This window comes from Drosophila ananassae, chromosome 2L, assembly GCF_017639315.1.
Source record: "Drosophila ananassae strain 14024-0371.13 chromosome 2L, ASM1763931v2, whole genome shotgun sequence".
In the NCBI taxonomy this organism is placed as follows: domain Eukaryota; kingdom Metazoa; phylum Arthropoda; class Insecta; order Diptera; family Drosophilidae; genus Drosophila; species Drosophila ananassae.
Genome location: NC_057927.1, coordinates 26,250,286 through 26,266,362, shown reverse-complemented (window position 1 = coordinate 26,266,362; position 16,077 = coordinate 26,250,286). Strand labels below are relative to the sequence as shown.

The 16,077-nt window shown below is 45.3% G+C and overlaps 4 protein-coding genes across 14 annotated transcripts; 2 read left to right on the top strand and 2 right to left on the bottom strand.

Moving 5' to 3' along the window:
* Positions 1 to 84: 84 nt before the first annotated feature.
* On the top strand, positions 85 to 6,000 carry LOC6505931 (choline transporter-like 2). Of its 2 annotated transcripts, none has more exons than XM_001964602.4 (4): positions 85 to 230; positions 490 to 807; positions 3,217 to 3,542; positions 3,603 to 6,000. In XM_001964602.4, the coding sequence occupies exons 3-4, from the start codon at positions 3,219 to 3,221 to the stop codon at positions 5,547 to 5,549; spliced, it is 2,271 nt and encodes a 756-aa protein (XP_001964638.1). In that variant the 5' UTR covers positions 85 to 230; positions 490 to 807; positions 3,217 to 3,218; the 3' UTR covers positions 5,550 to 6,000. The 2 variants fall into 2 exon arrangements, with proteins under 2 accessions (XP_001964638.1, XP_014760840.1); XM_014905354.3 differs by having other exon boundaries at positions 85 to 234.
* On the bottom strand, positions 5,998 to 8,424 carry LOC6505590 (augmin complex subunit dgt6). Its single transcript, XM_001964603.4, has 4 exons — positions 7,470 to 8,424; positions 6,976 to 7,419; positions 6,421 to 6,923; positions 5,998 to 6,364 (listed from the first exon to the last, which is right to left on the bottom strand). The coding sequence occupies exons 1-4, from the start codon at positions 8,326 to 8,328 to the stop codon at positions 6,221 to 6,223; spliced, it is 1,950 nt and encodes a 649-aa protein (XP_001964639.1). The 5' UTR covers positions 8,329 to 8,424; the 3' UTR covers positions 5,998 to 6,220.
* Positions 8,425 to 8,601: 177 nt separating this feature from the next.
* LOC6505932 (V-type proton ATPase 116 kDa subunit a1) lies at positions 8,602 to 14,881 on the top strand. Of its 10 annotated transcripts, XM_014905362.3 has the most exons (13): positions 8,602 to 8,711; positions 9,044 to 9,185; positions 9,241 to 9,417; positions 9,475 to 9,603; positions 10,893 to 10,993; positions 11,452 to 11,493; positions 11,895 to 12,021; positions 12,080 to 13,235; positions 13,298 to 13,515; positions 13,752 to 13,757; positions 13,951 to 14,164; positions 14,227 to 14,398; positions 14,461 to 14,881. In XM_014905362.3, exons 2-13 carry the CDS (start codon positions 9,069 to 9,071, stop codon positions 14,564 to 14,566), a joined length of 2,565 nt encoding a protein of 854 aa, XP_014760848.1. In that variant the 5' UTR covers positions 8,602 to 8,711; positions 9,044 to 9,068; the 3' UTR covers positions 14,567 to 14,881. The 10 variants fall into 10 exon arrangements, with proteins under 10 accessions (XP_014760848.1, XP_014760846.1, XP_044573400.1 ...); XM_014905360.3 differs by lacking the exon at positions 11,452 to 11,493; XM_044717465.1 differs by lacking the exon at positions 13,752 to 13,757.
* On the bottom strand, positions 14,788 to 15,485 carry LOC6505588 (UDP-N-acetylglucosamine transferase subunit ALG13 homolog). Its single transcript, XM_001964605.4, has one exon. It carries the CDS (start codon positions 15,401 to 15,403, stop codon positions 14,891 to 14,893), a length of 513 nt encoding a protein of 170 aa, XP_001964641.1. The 5' UTR covers positions 15,404 to 15,485; the 3' UTR covers positions 14,788 to 14,890.
* Positions 15,486 to 16,077: the final 592 nt, after the last annotated feature.

Here is a 16,077-nt window from a genome sequence, read left to right as displayed (position 1 = left end):
GTTGGCTAAATTCCACTGCACTGGTGAACATCCCCGTTCCGAAAGCATTTCGGGTTTGTTTGGAAATCGACGCGTTGCTAACCAACACTGGGCCAACAGCTGATTCTGGGGGGAAGGGGCGGCGCTGGGGCTGGTTGGTGGTGGCCCCCCTTTCTGATTTCAGTGCAATTGCGAGAGCGGAGCTGTTTACTTGGCTCAAATAGGTGAAGTGAGGTGCTGCTTCAATTAGCGTAAGTGAGTCGCAGTACGTGAGGTTTTGCGCCTGCTCCAACTAACCAAATAGAGTTGCATGCAAGGAAATTCGGTCGAAACTGCAGGCTGTTATTATTGTGGACGTTTTTTCGAAGCGGAGCGCCATCGGGCGAAAACGATTAGGATTGTGCAATTAACAAAAGTGTGCCGTGCTGCTGTTGCTTTTTCTATGCCCATCAAGTCGTCCAGTGGGTCCACACACATACACACCAATTCATGCTGCCTTTATGCTTGCAGTCCCCCCCCCTACATAATTCGAGTGCAAGTGACCGACCAAAGAGCAACGCTCGGAGCCCCAACAAAGGCTTCCAACCTCCACTTGTCCGGCGACTTTCCCTGGAGGCAGAGACGAGACTTCGCGGCGACGCAGGAATCGTTTTAAATAACAAAAAAACAAGAGCCCCCCACCTCACCCACAAGGGCTCCGGACTCCGGAGCGGGAGTCATGCGGGTGGCGAGACAATAAAGGCTCGTAAACTGGGATAAAGAAAGAAAGAGCTCTTTGTGCATCTCGGGCATCAGTTTCAATCGAAGTATTCGGAGATCCACATCGCGGTGAGTAATACCTTACATTAGTGATTATTGTTCCATGTACTGCCAGACACCTACAAGTTGTCTTTGGGGGAAAAGTGCAAATAGGAAACAAGGCTCTACCATTATGCGATAAGGCAGAAATTGCTTTCTTTTATCTAGGGTGACGTACGGCACAAGGCAAATACTGACTAAAAAACCACTACTGATGATAAAAAACACAGTCATTGAGACTCCAAATGACTCCATCATTCTTCGGCCTTGCCTTGCCAGCCAAAAATGGCCTATTATTTTCCGTTTTCCATGAAAATGCCATCAAGTTTATGCCACTTTTTTGGTTGAAAATCACTTAAAAGGCGGCTGGGGGGCTTCCTTTTAAATCGAACCGAACAGTAGCGCCGCAAACAAAATAAAACAATTCACATAAACAAACAAAACTGGTCGCTGGCAGCAACAAGTGAGCGTATAAATTTAATTTCCCCTTAATGCGTCATTATTACCATTTTGTGACACGCTCGCTCTGTTTGTAGATCCGCTGAATCTGATTTTTCGAATTTTTCGCACAGCTGGCGATCGGTATCTTGAGGTGTAATTCAATTACTCTATATTCAAAAAACGCCTATCAGCAGAAGGCTGATAATTTAAAAATAAGTGAAATTTAATGAAAACGGCAAGCCTATAAAAATTTTTATTGGTTTCTGAAGTCAATGACACTTATTCTTAGTTTCGTATAATCTTTCCTTATTACTGGAATTGAAATATCTGAAGCGTAATATTTTCCGTTGTTATTAAAAATTTTGAATCAAAAAATTCTTAACCTGTAAAAAATGTAACAAAAAACGTGCAAAACATTTCAAACAAAAAAGGAAAGCCAACTTTTGAGCCGAAGTTGATATACCCTTGCAGTTAAGTAGCTGGAAGTAATATAATTAAGTCATAATTAAGTTGTATATTATTAGATATATATGGAATCGTATATAGTTGTCCTTATCCTTAGGATTCTTATTAGAATTTCACCTTCAAATCAATTTTCTAATCAAAATATTGGAAACAGCCCGAATCCAACTTAAAAAAACAACAAAGTTTTATGTATATATGGAAGCTATAGGATATAGTCGGCTGATCCTTATGAAATTTGGCAGATCGAATAAGAATAAGTTTAATAAGCTACGTAGGGCAGAATAAGTTTGCCCAAAATATGTATAATCTGTAGTTCCATCCTTTTTACTTAAAAAAAAACCACCAATGTAATATAATTTCCGAACAATCAGTTATAAGGAAGCTATAGGATATAGTCGGCCGATTCATGCCTTTCCGACTATACTGCCTGCAATTTAAGAGAAGAAAGTGTGAAATGTTTCAAGTTGATAGCTTTAAAATATAATATTATTAACGGGGACATGGCAATAACTAATTTGGCAGAGGTCCACAAAAAAAAGGCCTCTTGCGGGGAGCAAAAACCAAATTAATTTCAATAAAAGAAATGAATAATCTATAAACTAATCGAAGGAATTAGAGGAAAAACAATTTTTTGAGAAAATGCCGGTTACTCAAAGTTTAAAATTCGATTTTCGAAAAAACTCGGCTCTTTTATGGTTTAAAAAGGATAAAAATTTTTATCGGATGGGAAAATCCTTCGATTTTATGAAAATTTATGAAAAATATAATTTAGAAGCTTATGTAAAAATTTCGGACCGATCGGTTAAGGCGTTTTTGAGAAATCATGCTCACCGACTATGAGCCGACACTGAGTCGAAAATATTCGTCAGATCGACTTGAAATTTTGTCTCTGTGTACTCAGATTGAAATGACAAATATGTAAACCCTTAAAACGGACTGGATATGCTTATATTGAGTCAGGAGGTGATCCTGATAAAGAATATATGTATATACTTTATAGTATTCATTCAAAATTATAATACCCTCTGCAAGGCTATAATTATTTAGTAACTTCCGCATGATGTCCGATAAGAAATATTTCTCTTTAAAATTTTATTACTTTTCAAATTTCTTGGAAATTACCAAATAGGGTCTAGGTTAGTTAAGCTATGTATTCCGAGAGAACTTGAAACTTAATCATAAAAAATTTGAAATATTTCATAAAAAGCATTGGTACATTTTTTAGGGGGAAAAAGAAACAAAGAATATTGATAAGATTACACTTAAATTGAATTAAAAGGAATTGTTTCGAGAGTGTAGTTGAAAATTCATGTTGACCCTCGTGGGGGTTGCCCACCCACCGCCACCGCCATCCCCCAACCCCAGAAGCAAATTTGTCTCTGGGCGGTGCCATTTTTAAAACAATGACGCATCCACGGAAATAAATTACAATGAACTGTGTCTGCCCAGACTCATTACGGGCCCAGATAGCCCATCGATAGCACTATGTGTTCCCCATTTATATAACGATCGATTTCTGATTGTCGCCTGCAGCCATGGCCGAGGACGAGGAGCTGATGAACAAGTACGGCAAGCCGCTCCGATATGACCGGAATTTCCAGGGACCCCGCCAGAAGAACCGGAGCTGCACGGACGTGCCCTGTCTCTTGGTATTCGTTCTCTTTCTGACTGGCTGGGGCTTCATCGCCCGCTACGCCTTCAAGAACGGGGATCTCAACCAGATAATGTCGCCCACGGACTCGCTGAACCGGAAGTGCGGGCTCGATTCCGGCGTGCTGGGCAAGAGCAACTTGTTTTTCTTCGACCTGTCCAAGTGCATCAATCCAAGCGTGCCACTCACCGGTTGTCCCACGCCTCAGGTAAGTGGATGCCATTTTTTTCCCAAAACGATCTCATCAGAACGCTCCATTCTTTCTCAGGTGTGCGTTAGGACCTGTCCCAGCGAGGACTTCATGTGGGATGAGATGCAGAACCGATTTGGCTTCGAGGAGCTTCGCAGTCGCCTCATCTGTCAGTCGGAGGAGCAGAAGCTGGCGTTGAGGAACAAGAACGACATCGAAAGGGCCATCAAGAACGACTTGTGTGCGCGGTCGTACATGAAGAGCGAGCCCCTGTTCAACCGCTGCCTCTCCGGGTTCCCCTCAGCGGGCTGCATCTCGCGAAAGTTCGGTCGGCTGCCCCGCGATGTCTATACTTGGCCGGGAAATGCCAGTGCACTGGTACGGAGCCCCCAGGAGCAGGAGGAGTGCCTCAAGCCGGAAGACGTCATCAAGGAGAAGATGAACCAGGCGAACGATCTGCTGTCGCAGCTGGTGGGCAATTTCATGTCCATCTTCTACAATGACACGCAAGATGCTCAGCGCTTGGGCGAGGAGATTGGCGAGGATCTGATCAACTCCATGAACGTTATATTGTGGGCCTGCGTCTGCACCCTGATTGCCTCCCTCATCTTCATTGCGCTGATGCGGTGGCTCTCGGGTCCGATCATGTGGTTCTCGATATTTGGCGTGTTGGTCGGCCTCCTGGTCGGCCTCTATTACAGCGTGAAGGAGTACATGTTTTGGCAGAGGGCCGCCACCGGAGCCATCCACGGCCCTAACCTATACGCCACGGTGCAAAGCATTCTCCAGAATCCGAAGACCTGGCTCTACCTTTCGATCTTCATTGGAGTGTGTTTCGTGGTCATCCTGCTGCTGGTGATCGTGCTGAGGAAGCGCATCCGAATCGCCATCGCCTTGACGAAGGAGGGCAGCAAAGCGGTGAGCAGCGTCTACAGCACAGTCTTCTTCCCCGTCTTCTCCTGGGTGCTTTTCATCGCGGCCATTGTCTTCGCCGTGGGAGTGGGCCTGTATCTGGGCTCCATCGGGGATCCGACCTTCCGCATGGTGCGCCAGCTGACGGCCAAGGGGGAGGCCACCAATGAGCCGTGCAAGTGCGAAGGACCCGCCTTTAATTACACGGTGGGAGAAGCGTGCACGCCACAGATCTTCGAGCAGTACTGCTACAACGAACTGAGTCGGAAACCGTGCACCCAGACCACGTGCAGTTTCGTGAACATTAACAATCCGACCAATATCGAATGGGCCATCGTTTACAACGTTTTTGGCTTCCTGTGGCTGACCTTCTTCATCTCGGGCTTCAGCTACATGGTGTTGGCCTCCACCTTTGCCCGCTGGTACTGGACGTTCAAGAAACGGGACGTCCCCTTCTTCACCCTCACCGGAGCCTTCTGCCAGACGGCCTTCTATCACCTGGGCACCGTCGCATTCGGCTCCCTCATTCTGGCCATCTGCCGGATGATCCGCCTGGTCCTCGAGTACATCGACCAGAAGCTGAAGAAATACGACAACGCAGTCACCAGAGCCATCCTCTGCTGCATGCGCTGCTTCTTCTGGCTGCTGGAGAACTTCCTGAAGTTCCTCAACCGGAACGCCTACATCATGTGCGCCATTCACGGCAACAACTTCTGCAGCAGCGCCAAGGATGCCTTCAACTTGATAATGCGCAACTTCCTCCGCGTCATCACTCTGGACAAGGTCACAGATTTCCTGTTCTTCTTGTCCAAGTTGCTGATTACCGCCGGAGCGGGAGCATCGACCTACTACTTCCTCGTCCATTATCCGCCCCAGAATCCACTCCATTACAACGCGGTGCCGACCACGGTGGTGGTCATTGCCTCCTTCCTCATAACGAGCGTGTTCTTCAGTGTCTACTCGACGGCGGTGGACACCCTGTTCCTCTGCTTCCTGGAGGACTGCGAGCGGAACGATGGCTCGCAGGAGAAGCCGTACTTCATGTCCAAGCAGCTGATGAAGATTCTTGGGAAGAAGAACAAGTTTCCGCCCCGCCAGCAGCGCGGAAAGTAGATTATTCCAAACCGAAACTGCAGTGCAAATTTAAACGTAACACAGGTCGAAAAAGATACACCTATAACATGTATAAACTTATTTTATGTATCCACCTCCCCGATATAGAACGGGTTGTGAGCCGTTGCTCAAGTCGCAGGCTGCAAGAGGGTTTGCATGAAATGCGAACCACTTTGCCACTACTCTTAATCTCTAATGTTAATGCTATTGTATATAATACGCAAAGATCTATTCAAATATGAAAGGAGTGAAGGCTACAATGGAGATGTGATAGGCGCTGACCATTAAGACCAAAAGCAATACAATACAAACGCGATTTATGTATGCAGGAACACAAAGTACATATCCCACATTCATACTTCTTAGTTTACGAATTGAACTAAATCACGTTACTTTCAGTTACATTATTATTTCGAATTTAATAAAAGTGAATTCCACAAATACCATCCTCTTCCCATTTGGTTTTTTTATTTTCTGAAAATTATCCATCACATCATTTCGATCGGAAAACGCTCAAATTCATTTATAAAAGGCTGATATTGTAAACAGATGACAGAAAAGAATGACTGGCCGTGACAACCAACTTTTGTAGCATTCAGTTGTAAAGAGTTCTAAGAATGTACACAAAATAAATAATACTGCCCATAGGCGATTGCCTTCCTTGTTTGCCATCACATGGTAATGTCCTTAAGGATGCTATCGCTGATATTTTGCAGATCGTCGTCGTCGCCATTCTTATTAAAATCGAAAAGCGACAGATTCGGAACATTAGCATCATTTTCCTTACCCGGATCGGGCTTGAAAGCTTGGGATTCCTGAAACAGACGCTGTTAGAACGAATCTTTATGGGACAGGTGGCGAGGAATCTCACCAAAATGGTCACATCGTTGACTTGAAGTCGTGGCGTCAACTCCAGCTGGAAGTCGGTCGGAGGTCCAGCCACCAAGGCATCCAGTCTACCCGATGGCGATGTGCTGAGGTTCTGGAAACTCAGAGAGGCGTCCTTCAACACCTTCATAACCGCAGCGCTTTTGGCCATCAGGGAGTTGTTGGTTTCGGCGACAACGCGCTCCACACGCGTGCACTCGCTGCCGCTGAGAGGCGTGAACGGAGAACGGGAATCCGCGGAAGATTTCTGGGGAGAGGTCGCTGCTGGCTCATCAAATCCAAACGAAGCCTGCATCTGTTTCCATTTGCTCCCCAGCGAGGAGATATTGGCTTGCGGGGCGTTCTTGGCCTTGTTTGTGTTTTTGTGAATCGTGCGCAGCAGTTCCATGGGATCGTTGATCTTGGACCGGTTCATAGTCCCATTAAGATCCATCGCCGACTGGTCAAGGCCCTTTGGCTTCCGCGCGGACCGGGGAGGAGCGGGAGCTGCAGAATCAACACAATTAGTGATTATATCCCAGAATATCTTGGATCGTACCTAGCAAACTGTTGCTGAACGCATCGAACTGCTTGGCATTGTAGTCGTCCTGAAGGGCGAGGCGCACTGGGGCACTGCTACCAGTGGCGCCAGCCAAGTCGATCCTGATTGGCGGCGTGGACACGAACTTTGAGGCAATGTCCTGAAAACGTGATTCCAGCCGAGGCGTAGTTGGTGGTTGGAGCTGCGCCGAACTCTTTTCCTCCGCCTCCTTCCGCTCCCTGATCTGGTGCAGTTGCGCATTGAGATCCTTTTGGACATTGGTGAGTTGGCTCTCAATCTGGGCCACCTCCACGCGCAGCGCTTGAAGGTCTGTGGTGACGAACTCGTTGGACTCGTTGTAGTGATCGTTGGCGTCCAGTTGTTCGGCAACCGTGCTGCTCACTTGGTTGAACGCCCTTACCATGGATTCGATTTTAGAGCCGATTAGAGGATCATCAAAGTCTAAAACTGAAGGGTCAAAGAAGAGTTTCTTTTGAACCGCAATAGCTCACCTTCTTCCGTAAATGTTTCAGAACCGAAGATACCACGGAAGCCATTTAAAACACTGTCTACCGCTTCCTTTCTTTGGTTGTGCTCGGACTGCTTGGCTTGGAACTTTTCCAGGTCCTCCTTGAGACCGCAGAGAGATTCCTCAAGTTGGACATCCCCTGCCGCGGGCTGAGATATTTTTTGTTCCAAAGTCCTCCGATTACTGGCCTCGAACTCCTCCAAAAAGTTGTCGTCCAGCAGCAGCTCCTCGGGTATGCCAGCTTCCTTAGCCAGAGCTTCTATCGTTTGGCGGATCCTCTGCGTGTTGTGCTTCAATAGAGCCATGTTCTCCTCCAAATTCGCCACATAGTCCGAGGCGTAGTCCTTCATGACAGCGTTCTGGCGGGCCATCACCTTGACATCTGCATTCTGGACATCGGAATCCCCCAGCGACTTCTCCCGCTGCTTTGTAAGCTCCCTGATAACAAAGCCCACAAATTCCAGAAGGAAGTTAATGAACCTCATGCCACCGGGCATCACCACCAGGTATGACTTGATGTTGGTCCACTGGAGTTGGTGTTTCTCGTTCAGATGCTTCAGGTACTCCACCGTGCTGGAGCGAAAGTTGGCCTCAGACTTTTTGTCGGTGAGGGGCCAGAAGAAACGACGCTTGAACTCCGCCGGGTCCAGCAGGCGGAAGAGATAGTGCATTACATGGAAAAAGGCGGCATGGTTCGGCTTCAGGAACATGTCCCAGATCAGGAGTTTCTTCATCTCGTCGGTCATCGGGTGGACCAGGGCCAGACCCTGCAACTTCCTGTACAGCCTTTCGCTCTGTTCCTTCTCTTCCGCCTTCCAGGGCGCGATGCACGTACGGTCCATTTTTTAGCCTTTCTATTAAATTATGATCCAAAATATGGCGGTTTCGTTTGAAGTTATGGCTTTGTCACTCAATCGACAGAGTGACCAAACTTATAGACTTCTTTAATGCTAAATCTAAATTATTCGAACTTTTAATTAGAAATAAGTTATTTATTGGAAAAATTTAACAGTTCTTCTTCTACCATACAGGTATTTAAAGAAATATTGTAAAAGTTTTAAATTTAATAGTGTTTAATAATTTGGCTTGAAAACAGCTAATTCGACACAGCTGCTACTCTACACTGTTTCGGCGCTTCCCAACACTGTTGTTTTCATAGTTTTCTTGGGTCGATTCGGTTGCTGGAATTTTGAGAACGAATTTATTCGTATTGTTTAAGTAATAGGTAATCAATAAATATTCATTAATTTAATCAAAGGCTTAGTCACTGTGACAGTGCATGTGTTGGTGAAAAATGTCTGCTAGTTGGTGACACATCGGGGGGCGTAATCCTGACATCCGGGTCCAACGTAGCACTTTCTTTTTGGCTGCGCGGAGAAAAATCAATATGTGTATGGGTACACAAATCAAATCGAGGGCGGCATATAGTATAGATTGCAGATATCGCACGACTCCCCAACGCTAATCAGCGGAAATATACATACTTAATTTGTGCAGAACAGTAGGGATTTCAGTTTCGAATCATTCGCTCATCAAGTGTCTCATAAAAAATTCCAGACATCAGTGACGACAGGCGGCCACCATGGGTTCCCTGTTCCGAAGCGAGGAAATGGCACTGTGCCAGTTGTTCTTGCAGAGCGAGGCTGCCTACGCTTGTGTCTCGGAATTGGGTGAGCTGGGACTGGTCCAGTTCCGTGATGTAAGTAATTTATTTTTAAATAAATTACAATTTTATTAATTAATTAAACCCTCAGCTCAATCCCGATGTAAACGCCTTCCAACGCAAGTTCGTCAATGAGGTGCGTCGCTGCGATGAAATGGAGCGCAAGCTGCGCTACCTGGAGAAGGAGATCAAGAAGGATGGCATTCCCATGCTGGATACGGGCGAGAGTCCCGAAGCACCCCAGCCCCGCGAGATGATCGATCTGGAGGTAAGACGGTATCGATTACGCGAGAACTGATCACTAACTTGTAGGGTTTCTCCTCAGGCCACGTTTGAGAAGCTGGAGAACGAGCTGAGGGAGGTGAACCAGAATGCCGAGGCCCTGAAACGCAACTTCCTGGAGCTGACCGAGCTGAAGCACATTCTGCGCAAGACCCAAGTCTTTTTCGACGAGGTAAGCATCAGGCCACAAGGGATATCATCTAACATGCTTGCAAATGAGCTGGGTAAACTAGTTCCATGTAACATATGGCGGCGGCGGAATGAGCCCCCCAACTAACCAACTTATCTAAGCAATAACCAAAATTCCCGACCAACAACACAAGTGTGGCAGCCACGGCATAAGGTTACAAACGTTATCTCCTCCCCCCAGAACCCCAGAACTCCAGAACCCCTCAGAACACAAAGAAAAAATAAGTATTTTTCCCCCGCATGATAATCCACCTCCTCTTTCTCCGTTTCCAATGGCAAACAATGTGTGCTTTACCACCAAATTTCATTTTGTATATATTTCTGATTTCCGATATCAGTTACTGGTTATTGTTTTGTGTCAGATGTTGTTCCAAGTGCTCCAGGCAATAAAAGAGTTTTAATTTTTCTTACACATATTTTTATTGAAAATCTATGCTTTATTTTCCCCACACTTAGATGTATTTACAAGCTTATTGTTTAGTATTAATCATTTGATATTTTTGGTTATTTTATTATGCGTTTTTTACATTTTATTTTCCATATCAATCAATAAATCAATCAATCAATCAATCAACCCACCCCGACCAAAATAAAAACAAAAACAAAAAAACACTTGAAATGCACGCACCACACAAAAAAAACACAAAAAAAAAACAATGAAAAATGAATCACCATCCACCACCCTGCCTGGTTGTGTTGTGGTTGGAAGTCGGTGCCCACGGTGTACAAGTCAAGTAGCGCATACTCATCCGCCAAATATCGGCGCTATCTGCAGATGGCCGACAACCAGAACGAGGACGAGCAGGCGCAGCTGCTGGGCGAGGAGGGTGCCCGTGCCAGCCAGCCGGGCCAGAATTTGAAGCTTGGGTAAATATTGAAGTGGACCTGGACTGGACACGACGAGATCCACGACCAGGGGAAAACTAAACTCAGGCTAAGACCCACTCGCTCTCGCCCTCCTGCTCCTCTCACATTTTTTTGCTCTTTTCCATCCGATGTCGATGAGTGTCCTGTGTGTCCTGTGTGTTCTATTGCTAGGCTTTCCAATTGATCTTCCCAACATAAAGCACATATTCTATCAGTTTGCTCTGGTGTCGGTTTCCACATGCTATCTTCCCACTCCCTCCTATACTTCCCCCATCCACCAATTAAATCCACAATTTAAATCACGATTCGGCGGCGGTTCTACTAACGTTCACCTAAGTGTTAACCCCAAAAAGCTAACCCAGAAGTAACTCGAGTCGGAAAATGACCTTTGCCAACAATTTCTAGCAAGAAGGCGGCGTGAACCAAACCACCGAGTCGATGACCCGCGCCTTGATCACCGATGAGGCGAGGTCCGCTGGCGCCTCCATGGGTCCCGTGCAGCTCGGGTATGTATCCAGCAGTCAGCTGCTAGCATCCAAGATTGGGCAGGCGCACATTCGGCCGTGGACCCAGTCCACATATTAGACATTAAAGGAATTAATTTGTATAATTTAGTAAAAGGTTAAAGATATAAGTACTACCTGCCTGCCCAATAGAGCTTTCGATGTAAATAGAAGTAACAATTTTTTTAGCTCTTAACCGATGAATAATCACACAAAATTATTGCTTCCTGCCGCCAATGCGAAACTAATCAGCGAATCAGCAACTGCTGCGCCACAAAATGACAAAGAAACAAAAGCTGGGAGTCTTTGGGACTTTCGAGCAATAATTTTCTGTGCAAGATTTGGATAAAAACCAATCACTGTTTCTAAATTAAAAGCCATTCTTTTATGTTCCTCTTTTCTTTCCCCTTCCGCACTAAAATGTCCAACCGCCAAAAATTCTCAAACTCGAAAATATTTAGTTACTTGGAGAAATCGAACGAACGGGAGGATTATCTTCCATGGTTGGTACCCTGACCCTTCTTCAATCAAATCAAATCAAATCAATTCAAACCAAAACTAGGCCAATCAGTCAGAACTCGAATCGCTCATCAATCGCCTCGATAGTGCCTCGATATCGATCGATGTATATATCAGTTGTATATATTTAGAGACATGTCATTAGCTTCGCTCGCTTCCCGCATCCTGTTCGTCACTCACTTCAGCGTGCTATCGTGCCACCCAACCGCCCTGCTACCCACATCCATGAATCCCTAAATCCCTGTTCCTGCTCTCGCCTCGCGCGTCCATTGGTAACTTGTGCTTGAGAGTTTAGTTTTCCTTGTTTGTCGTAAATAACTCTGTTCGGAATGACTGTATGATCCCAATTGGCCGAGATTGTGTCACTAATCGATTCTATCTTCAGCTTTGTGGCTGGCGTTATTCTCCGGGAGCGGCTGCCGGCCTTCGAGCGGATGCTGTGGCGCGCTTGCCGGGGCAATGTTTTTCTCCGACAAGCCATGATCGAGACGCCCTTGGAGGATCCGACTAATGTAAGTGGCAATCAGAACAATTAATAGTAAATCCATTGAAATGAATTCCTTTTTACAGGGCGACCAAGTGCACAAGTCGGTGTTCATCATCTTCTTCCAGGGGGACCAGCTGAAGACGCGGGTGAAGAAGATCTGCGAGGGCTTCCGCGCCACACTCTATCCCTGCCCCGAGGCACCGGCTGATCGGCGGGAGATGGCCATGGGCGTGATGACCCGCATCGAGGACCTGAACACCGTGCTCGGCCAGACGCAGGATCACCGACACCGTGTCCTCGTCGCTGCCGCGAAGAACCTGAAGAACTGGTTCGTGAAAGTGCGCAAGATCAAGGCCATTTACCACACTCTGAATCTCTTCAACTTGGACGTGACCCAGAAGTGCCTGATCGCCGAGTGTTGGGTTCCGCTGTTGGACATTGAGACCATTCAGTTGGCTCTGCGGCGGGGCACTGAGAGATCGGGCTCATCGGTGCCGCCCATTCTCAACAGGATGCAGACATTCGAGAATCCTCCGACCTACAATCGGACCAATAAGTTCACCAAGGCCTTCCAGGCCCTGATCGATGCCTATGGCGTGGCCAGTTATCGGGAAATGAACCCAGCACCCTATACCATCATTACGTTCCCCTTCCTGTTTGCCGTGATGTTTGGGGATCTGGGTCACGGTGCTATAATGGCGCTCTTCGGTCTCTGGATGATTCGGAAGGAAAAGGGGCTGGCGGCTCAGAAGACGGATAATGAGATCTGGAACATCTTCTTCGGCGGTCGCTACATCATATTCCTCATGGGCGTGTTCTCCATGTACACTGGCTTGATATACAATGATATCTTCTCAAAGTCTCTGAATATCTTTGGCTCCCACTGGCACATGTCGTACAACAAGTCGACGGTGCTGGAGAACAAGTACCTTCAGCTGAACCCCAAGGGCGATTACGAGGGTGATCCGTATCCCTTCGGCATGGACCCCATTTGGCAAGTGGCTGGCGCGAACAAGATCATCTTCCACAACGCCTACAAGATGAAGATCTCCATTATATTCGGCGTCATCCACATGATATTCGGAGTCGTGATGAGCTGGCACAATCACACCTACTTCCGCAACAGGATCTCCATGCTGTACGAGTTCATTCCCCAGCTGGTCTTCCTGCTGCTGCTTTTCTTCTACATGGTCCTGTTGATGTTCATCAAGTGGATCAAGTTCGCAGCTACCAATGCCAGTGAGAATCAAATCCGAAGCTATAACCTATTCAGGGGGAGAGACTAATCTTTGTTATTTCAGAGCCCTATTCGGAGGCATGTGCTCCTTCCATCCTGATTACTTTCATCGATATGGTTCTGTTCAACACCCCCAAGGCTCCTCCTCAGGACTGCGAAACGTATATGTTCTTCGGTCAGCACTTCATTCAGGTGCTCTTCGTGCTCGTCGCCGTTGGCTGTATTCCCGTGATGCTTCTGGCCAAGCCCTTGCTGATTATGCAGGCTCGCAAACAGGCGAACGTAAGTGCTCCTCATCCGAAACGCAGTCCATCTTAGATAGTCATCTAGTCATCCCATGATAACAACCACGCACTCACTTCCACAAACACATTAAAGTGTATCGGCACCACCTTGTAGCCACAATATACTAACTGCTTTTCGTTTATTTTTGCCCCCAACTAACCAAAATTAAAACCGAATCCCCAAATCAAACCCACACCACTAAACCAAACACCACCCGACTCCACAATTCAAAGGAAGAGGTTAGTTGTGTCGTTTTTACATTGTAGTTTCAACTTTTTTGCCTTAAACCAAGAACTTATTAAAGCTTCTATTCATAAGTTCTATACACTAACAATTAAACCTAAAAATATTTGTTTTAAGGCAACAAAGTTCAACTGTAGTGCCCCTGGCCATGACACCTTAAGCCCACAACTAAATGGAATTATTTTTCAGGTCCAGCCCATTGCCGGAGCCACTTCGGATGCCGAAACTGGTGGTGTCTCTAATGGCGGCTCTCATGGTGGCGGTGGCGGTCCCCACGAAGAGGAAGAGGAGCTCTCCGAGATATTCATTCACCAGAGCATCCACACCATCGAGTATGTTTTGGGCTCTGTCTCCCACACCGCCTCCTATCTCCGATTGTGGGCTCTGTCCCTTGCCCATGCACGTGAGTTCAATAGTCTCTCCACTTCCTTAAGAACTACCCATTAATGAAATTCTCGTTTGCAGAGCTGGCTGAGGTGCTGTGGACCATGGTGCTGTCCATTGGCCTGAAGCAGGAGGGCTGGCTGGGAGGCATCATTTTAACCTGTGTGTTTGCCTTCTGGGCGATTCTAACCGTTGGCATTTTGGTGCTTATGGAGGGTCTGTCTGCCTTCCTGCACACCCTACGCTTGCACTGGTAAGTTCCACAAGTATTTGAGGAAATAATAAGCTGATTTTTACACAATTCTTAACTTCTAGGGTGGAGTTCCAGAGCAAGTTCTACAAGGGCCAGGGCTACGCATTCCAGCCCTTCTCGTTTGACGCCATCATTGAGAACGGAGCTGCTTCCGCCGAAGCCGAGTAAATGGCACTAGGAAGAATCCCTTGGAGCAAAACCAAAGCATGTCGAGAGTCTCATTGCGTTATGCAGCTGCATATGAAATTAACTATCTAACTAGACAGATCTTAGTGTTTAAACGGAATTTCAAAGTTGAAAAGTAACAAAGTAAAATATGTACGCTTTAGTGTTGAATTATCGTGAATTTATCTATCGCATATAGTCCCCAATATAATTAATGTTCTGCGTAAACGTTTATCGTGTTTATTAACTATACTTGTATACTCTTAAATAAATATTTAAAAAAAACTAACCCCATAGGGGTTGGTGCTAAAAACAAGATATATTTCTTCAAGACATTAGTTCATTAACGGCGGCCACAAATTTTTTCAAGTTCTCGGGCTGGGTTTCGTAGGGTTTCAGAGCATTAAAGTCCAACGTGGCCAGATTCTCATCCAAATCGGCGACTTTGCTGTAATAGAGATAGTTTTCTGAGGCCAGTTGGCGGGCCAGCTCCCACTGGTGATTGTCCATTAACTGGTCGTTGATTACAATAAGGCCGTGCTTATTGTTGTTCAGAATATCCATGCATGTTCCAGCTCCGGCATGTCCAATTATCAAGTCAGCGTCTCTAATATCCTCTCTATTTGGACGGAATTTATATTGCTCTATTTCCAGTCCGAGGGAGTCCCTTATCAGTTGCACTGCATCTTCGGTCAGAGGTAGCGAGTTTCCATGTTGGATGATGAGTTTTTGGCATTGTCGGGTCTTCAAGGCCTTGAGGGCGGGTTCCGAGGTGATGGCTGCTACCAGGGCATCAAATTTTGTGGTTCCAACTGTAACATAAACTGTTTTTAAATCCATTTTTTAAAGAATTACTCAGAGAAACGACAACACGGCAAAATCAGCTGTTTAAAGCTCTGCTTCTTCTTGCATAGCCATTCACATATAAAGCTTTCACATAGCTTGAAAGCCTTCGAAACCCGTTACATTTTAAAAAGGTTTTGAATCATTAGATTATTATTTTTCAAAAATAAATATTATTTATTATTTCCAAGTCTATAATTTTAGGCTCAAACAGTGCAAAAAACATTAAAACAAAAAACAAGCGTAAATATTGGTAAGATTAGTGTTTAATTCTTAAAATAATAAAATATTTTTATAAATTAAGTTAATAAATTTTAAAATCTACGGAAAAAAAGAAAGAATATTTAACTTAAAACAAAACTAAAGTTTACAATTGTAGAATTTATATGTGTATACGACATGGATGAAATATTATATAAAACACTTTAAAATTAAACCATAATTGAAAAAAGCCAGGGATGGTTATTATTATGAGTTTTATTTAAAAATATTTTATGACCGAAAACATGAAAATCGAGAATAATCAATGATTATTTATTAATTAATCATTATTAATCATTATCTACTGAGCAAAAAAATAAAAATTAAATCATAAAATTTCAATTTTTAATAGTACGAAAGCGATCGATGAAAAATCATGGTGTTAATTTATACCTGAATACTTGCTTTAA

Coding starts and splice junctions, on each gene's coding strand:
- LOC6505931 (XM_001964602.4), top strand. CDS start 3,219: ATGGCCGAGGACGAGGAGCTGATGAACAAGTACGGCAAGCCGCTCCGA. Junction 3,543..3,602: donor CCGGTTGTCCCACGCCTCAG/GTAAGTGGATGC, acceptor ATTCTTTCTCAG/GTGTGCGTTAGGACCTGTCC.
- LOC6505590 (XM_001964603.4), bottom strand. CDS start 8,328: ATGGACCGTACGTGCATCGCGCCCTGGAAGGCGGAAGAGAAGGAACAG. Junction 7,420..7,469: donor TGAAACATTTACGGAAGAAG/GTGAGCTATTGC, acceptor CTTCAGTTTTAG/ACTTTGATGATCCTCTAATC. Junction 6,924..6,975: donor GTTCAGCAACAGTTTGCTAG/GTACGATCCAAG, acceptor TTGATTCTGCAG/CTCCCGCTCCTCCCCGGTCC.
- LOC6505932 (XM_001964604.4), top strand. CDS start 9,069: ATGGGTTCCCTGTTCCGAAGCGAGGAAATGGCACTGTGCCAGTTGTTC. Junction 10,488..11,894: donor GGCCAGAATTTGAAGCTTGG/GTAAATATTGAA, acceptor TTCTATCTTCAG/CTTTGTGGCTGGCGTTATTC. Junction 14,399..14,460: donor CACACCCTACGCTTGCACTG/GTAAGTTCCACA, acceptor CTTAACTTCTAG/GGTGGAGTTCCAGAGCAAGT.
- LOC6505588 (XM_001964605.4), bottom strand. CDS start 15,403: ATGGATTTAAAAACAGTTTATGTTACAGTTGGAACCACAAAATTTGAT.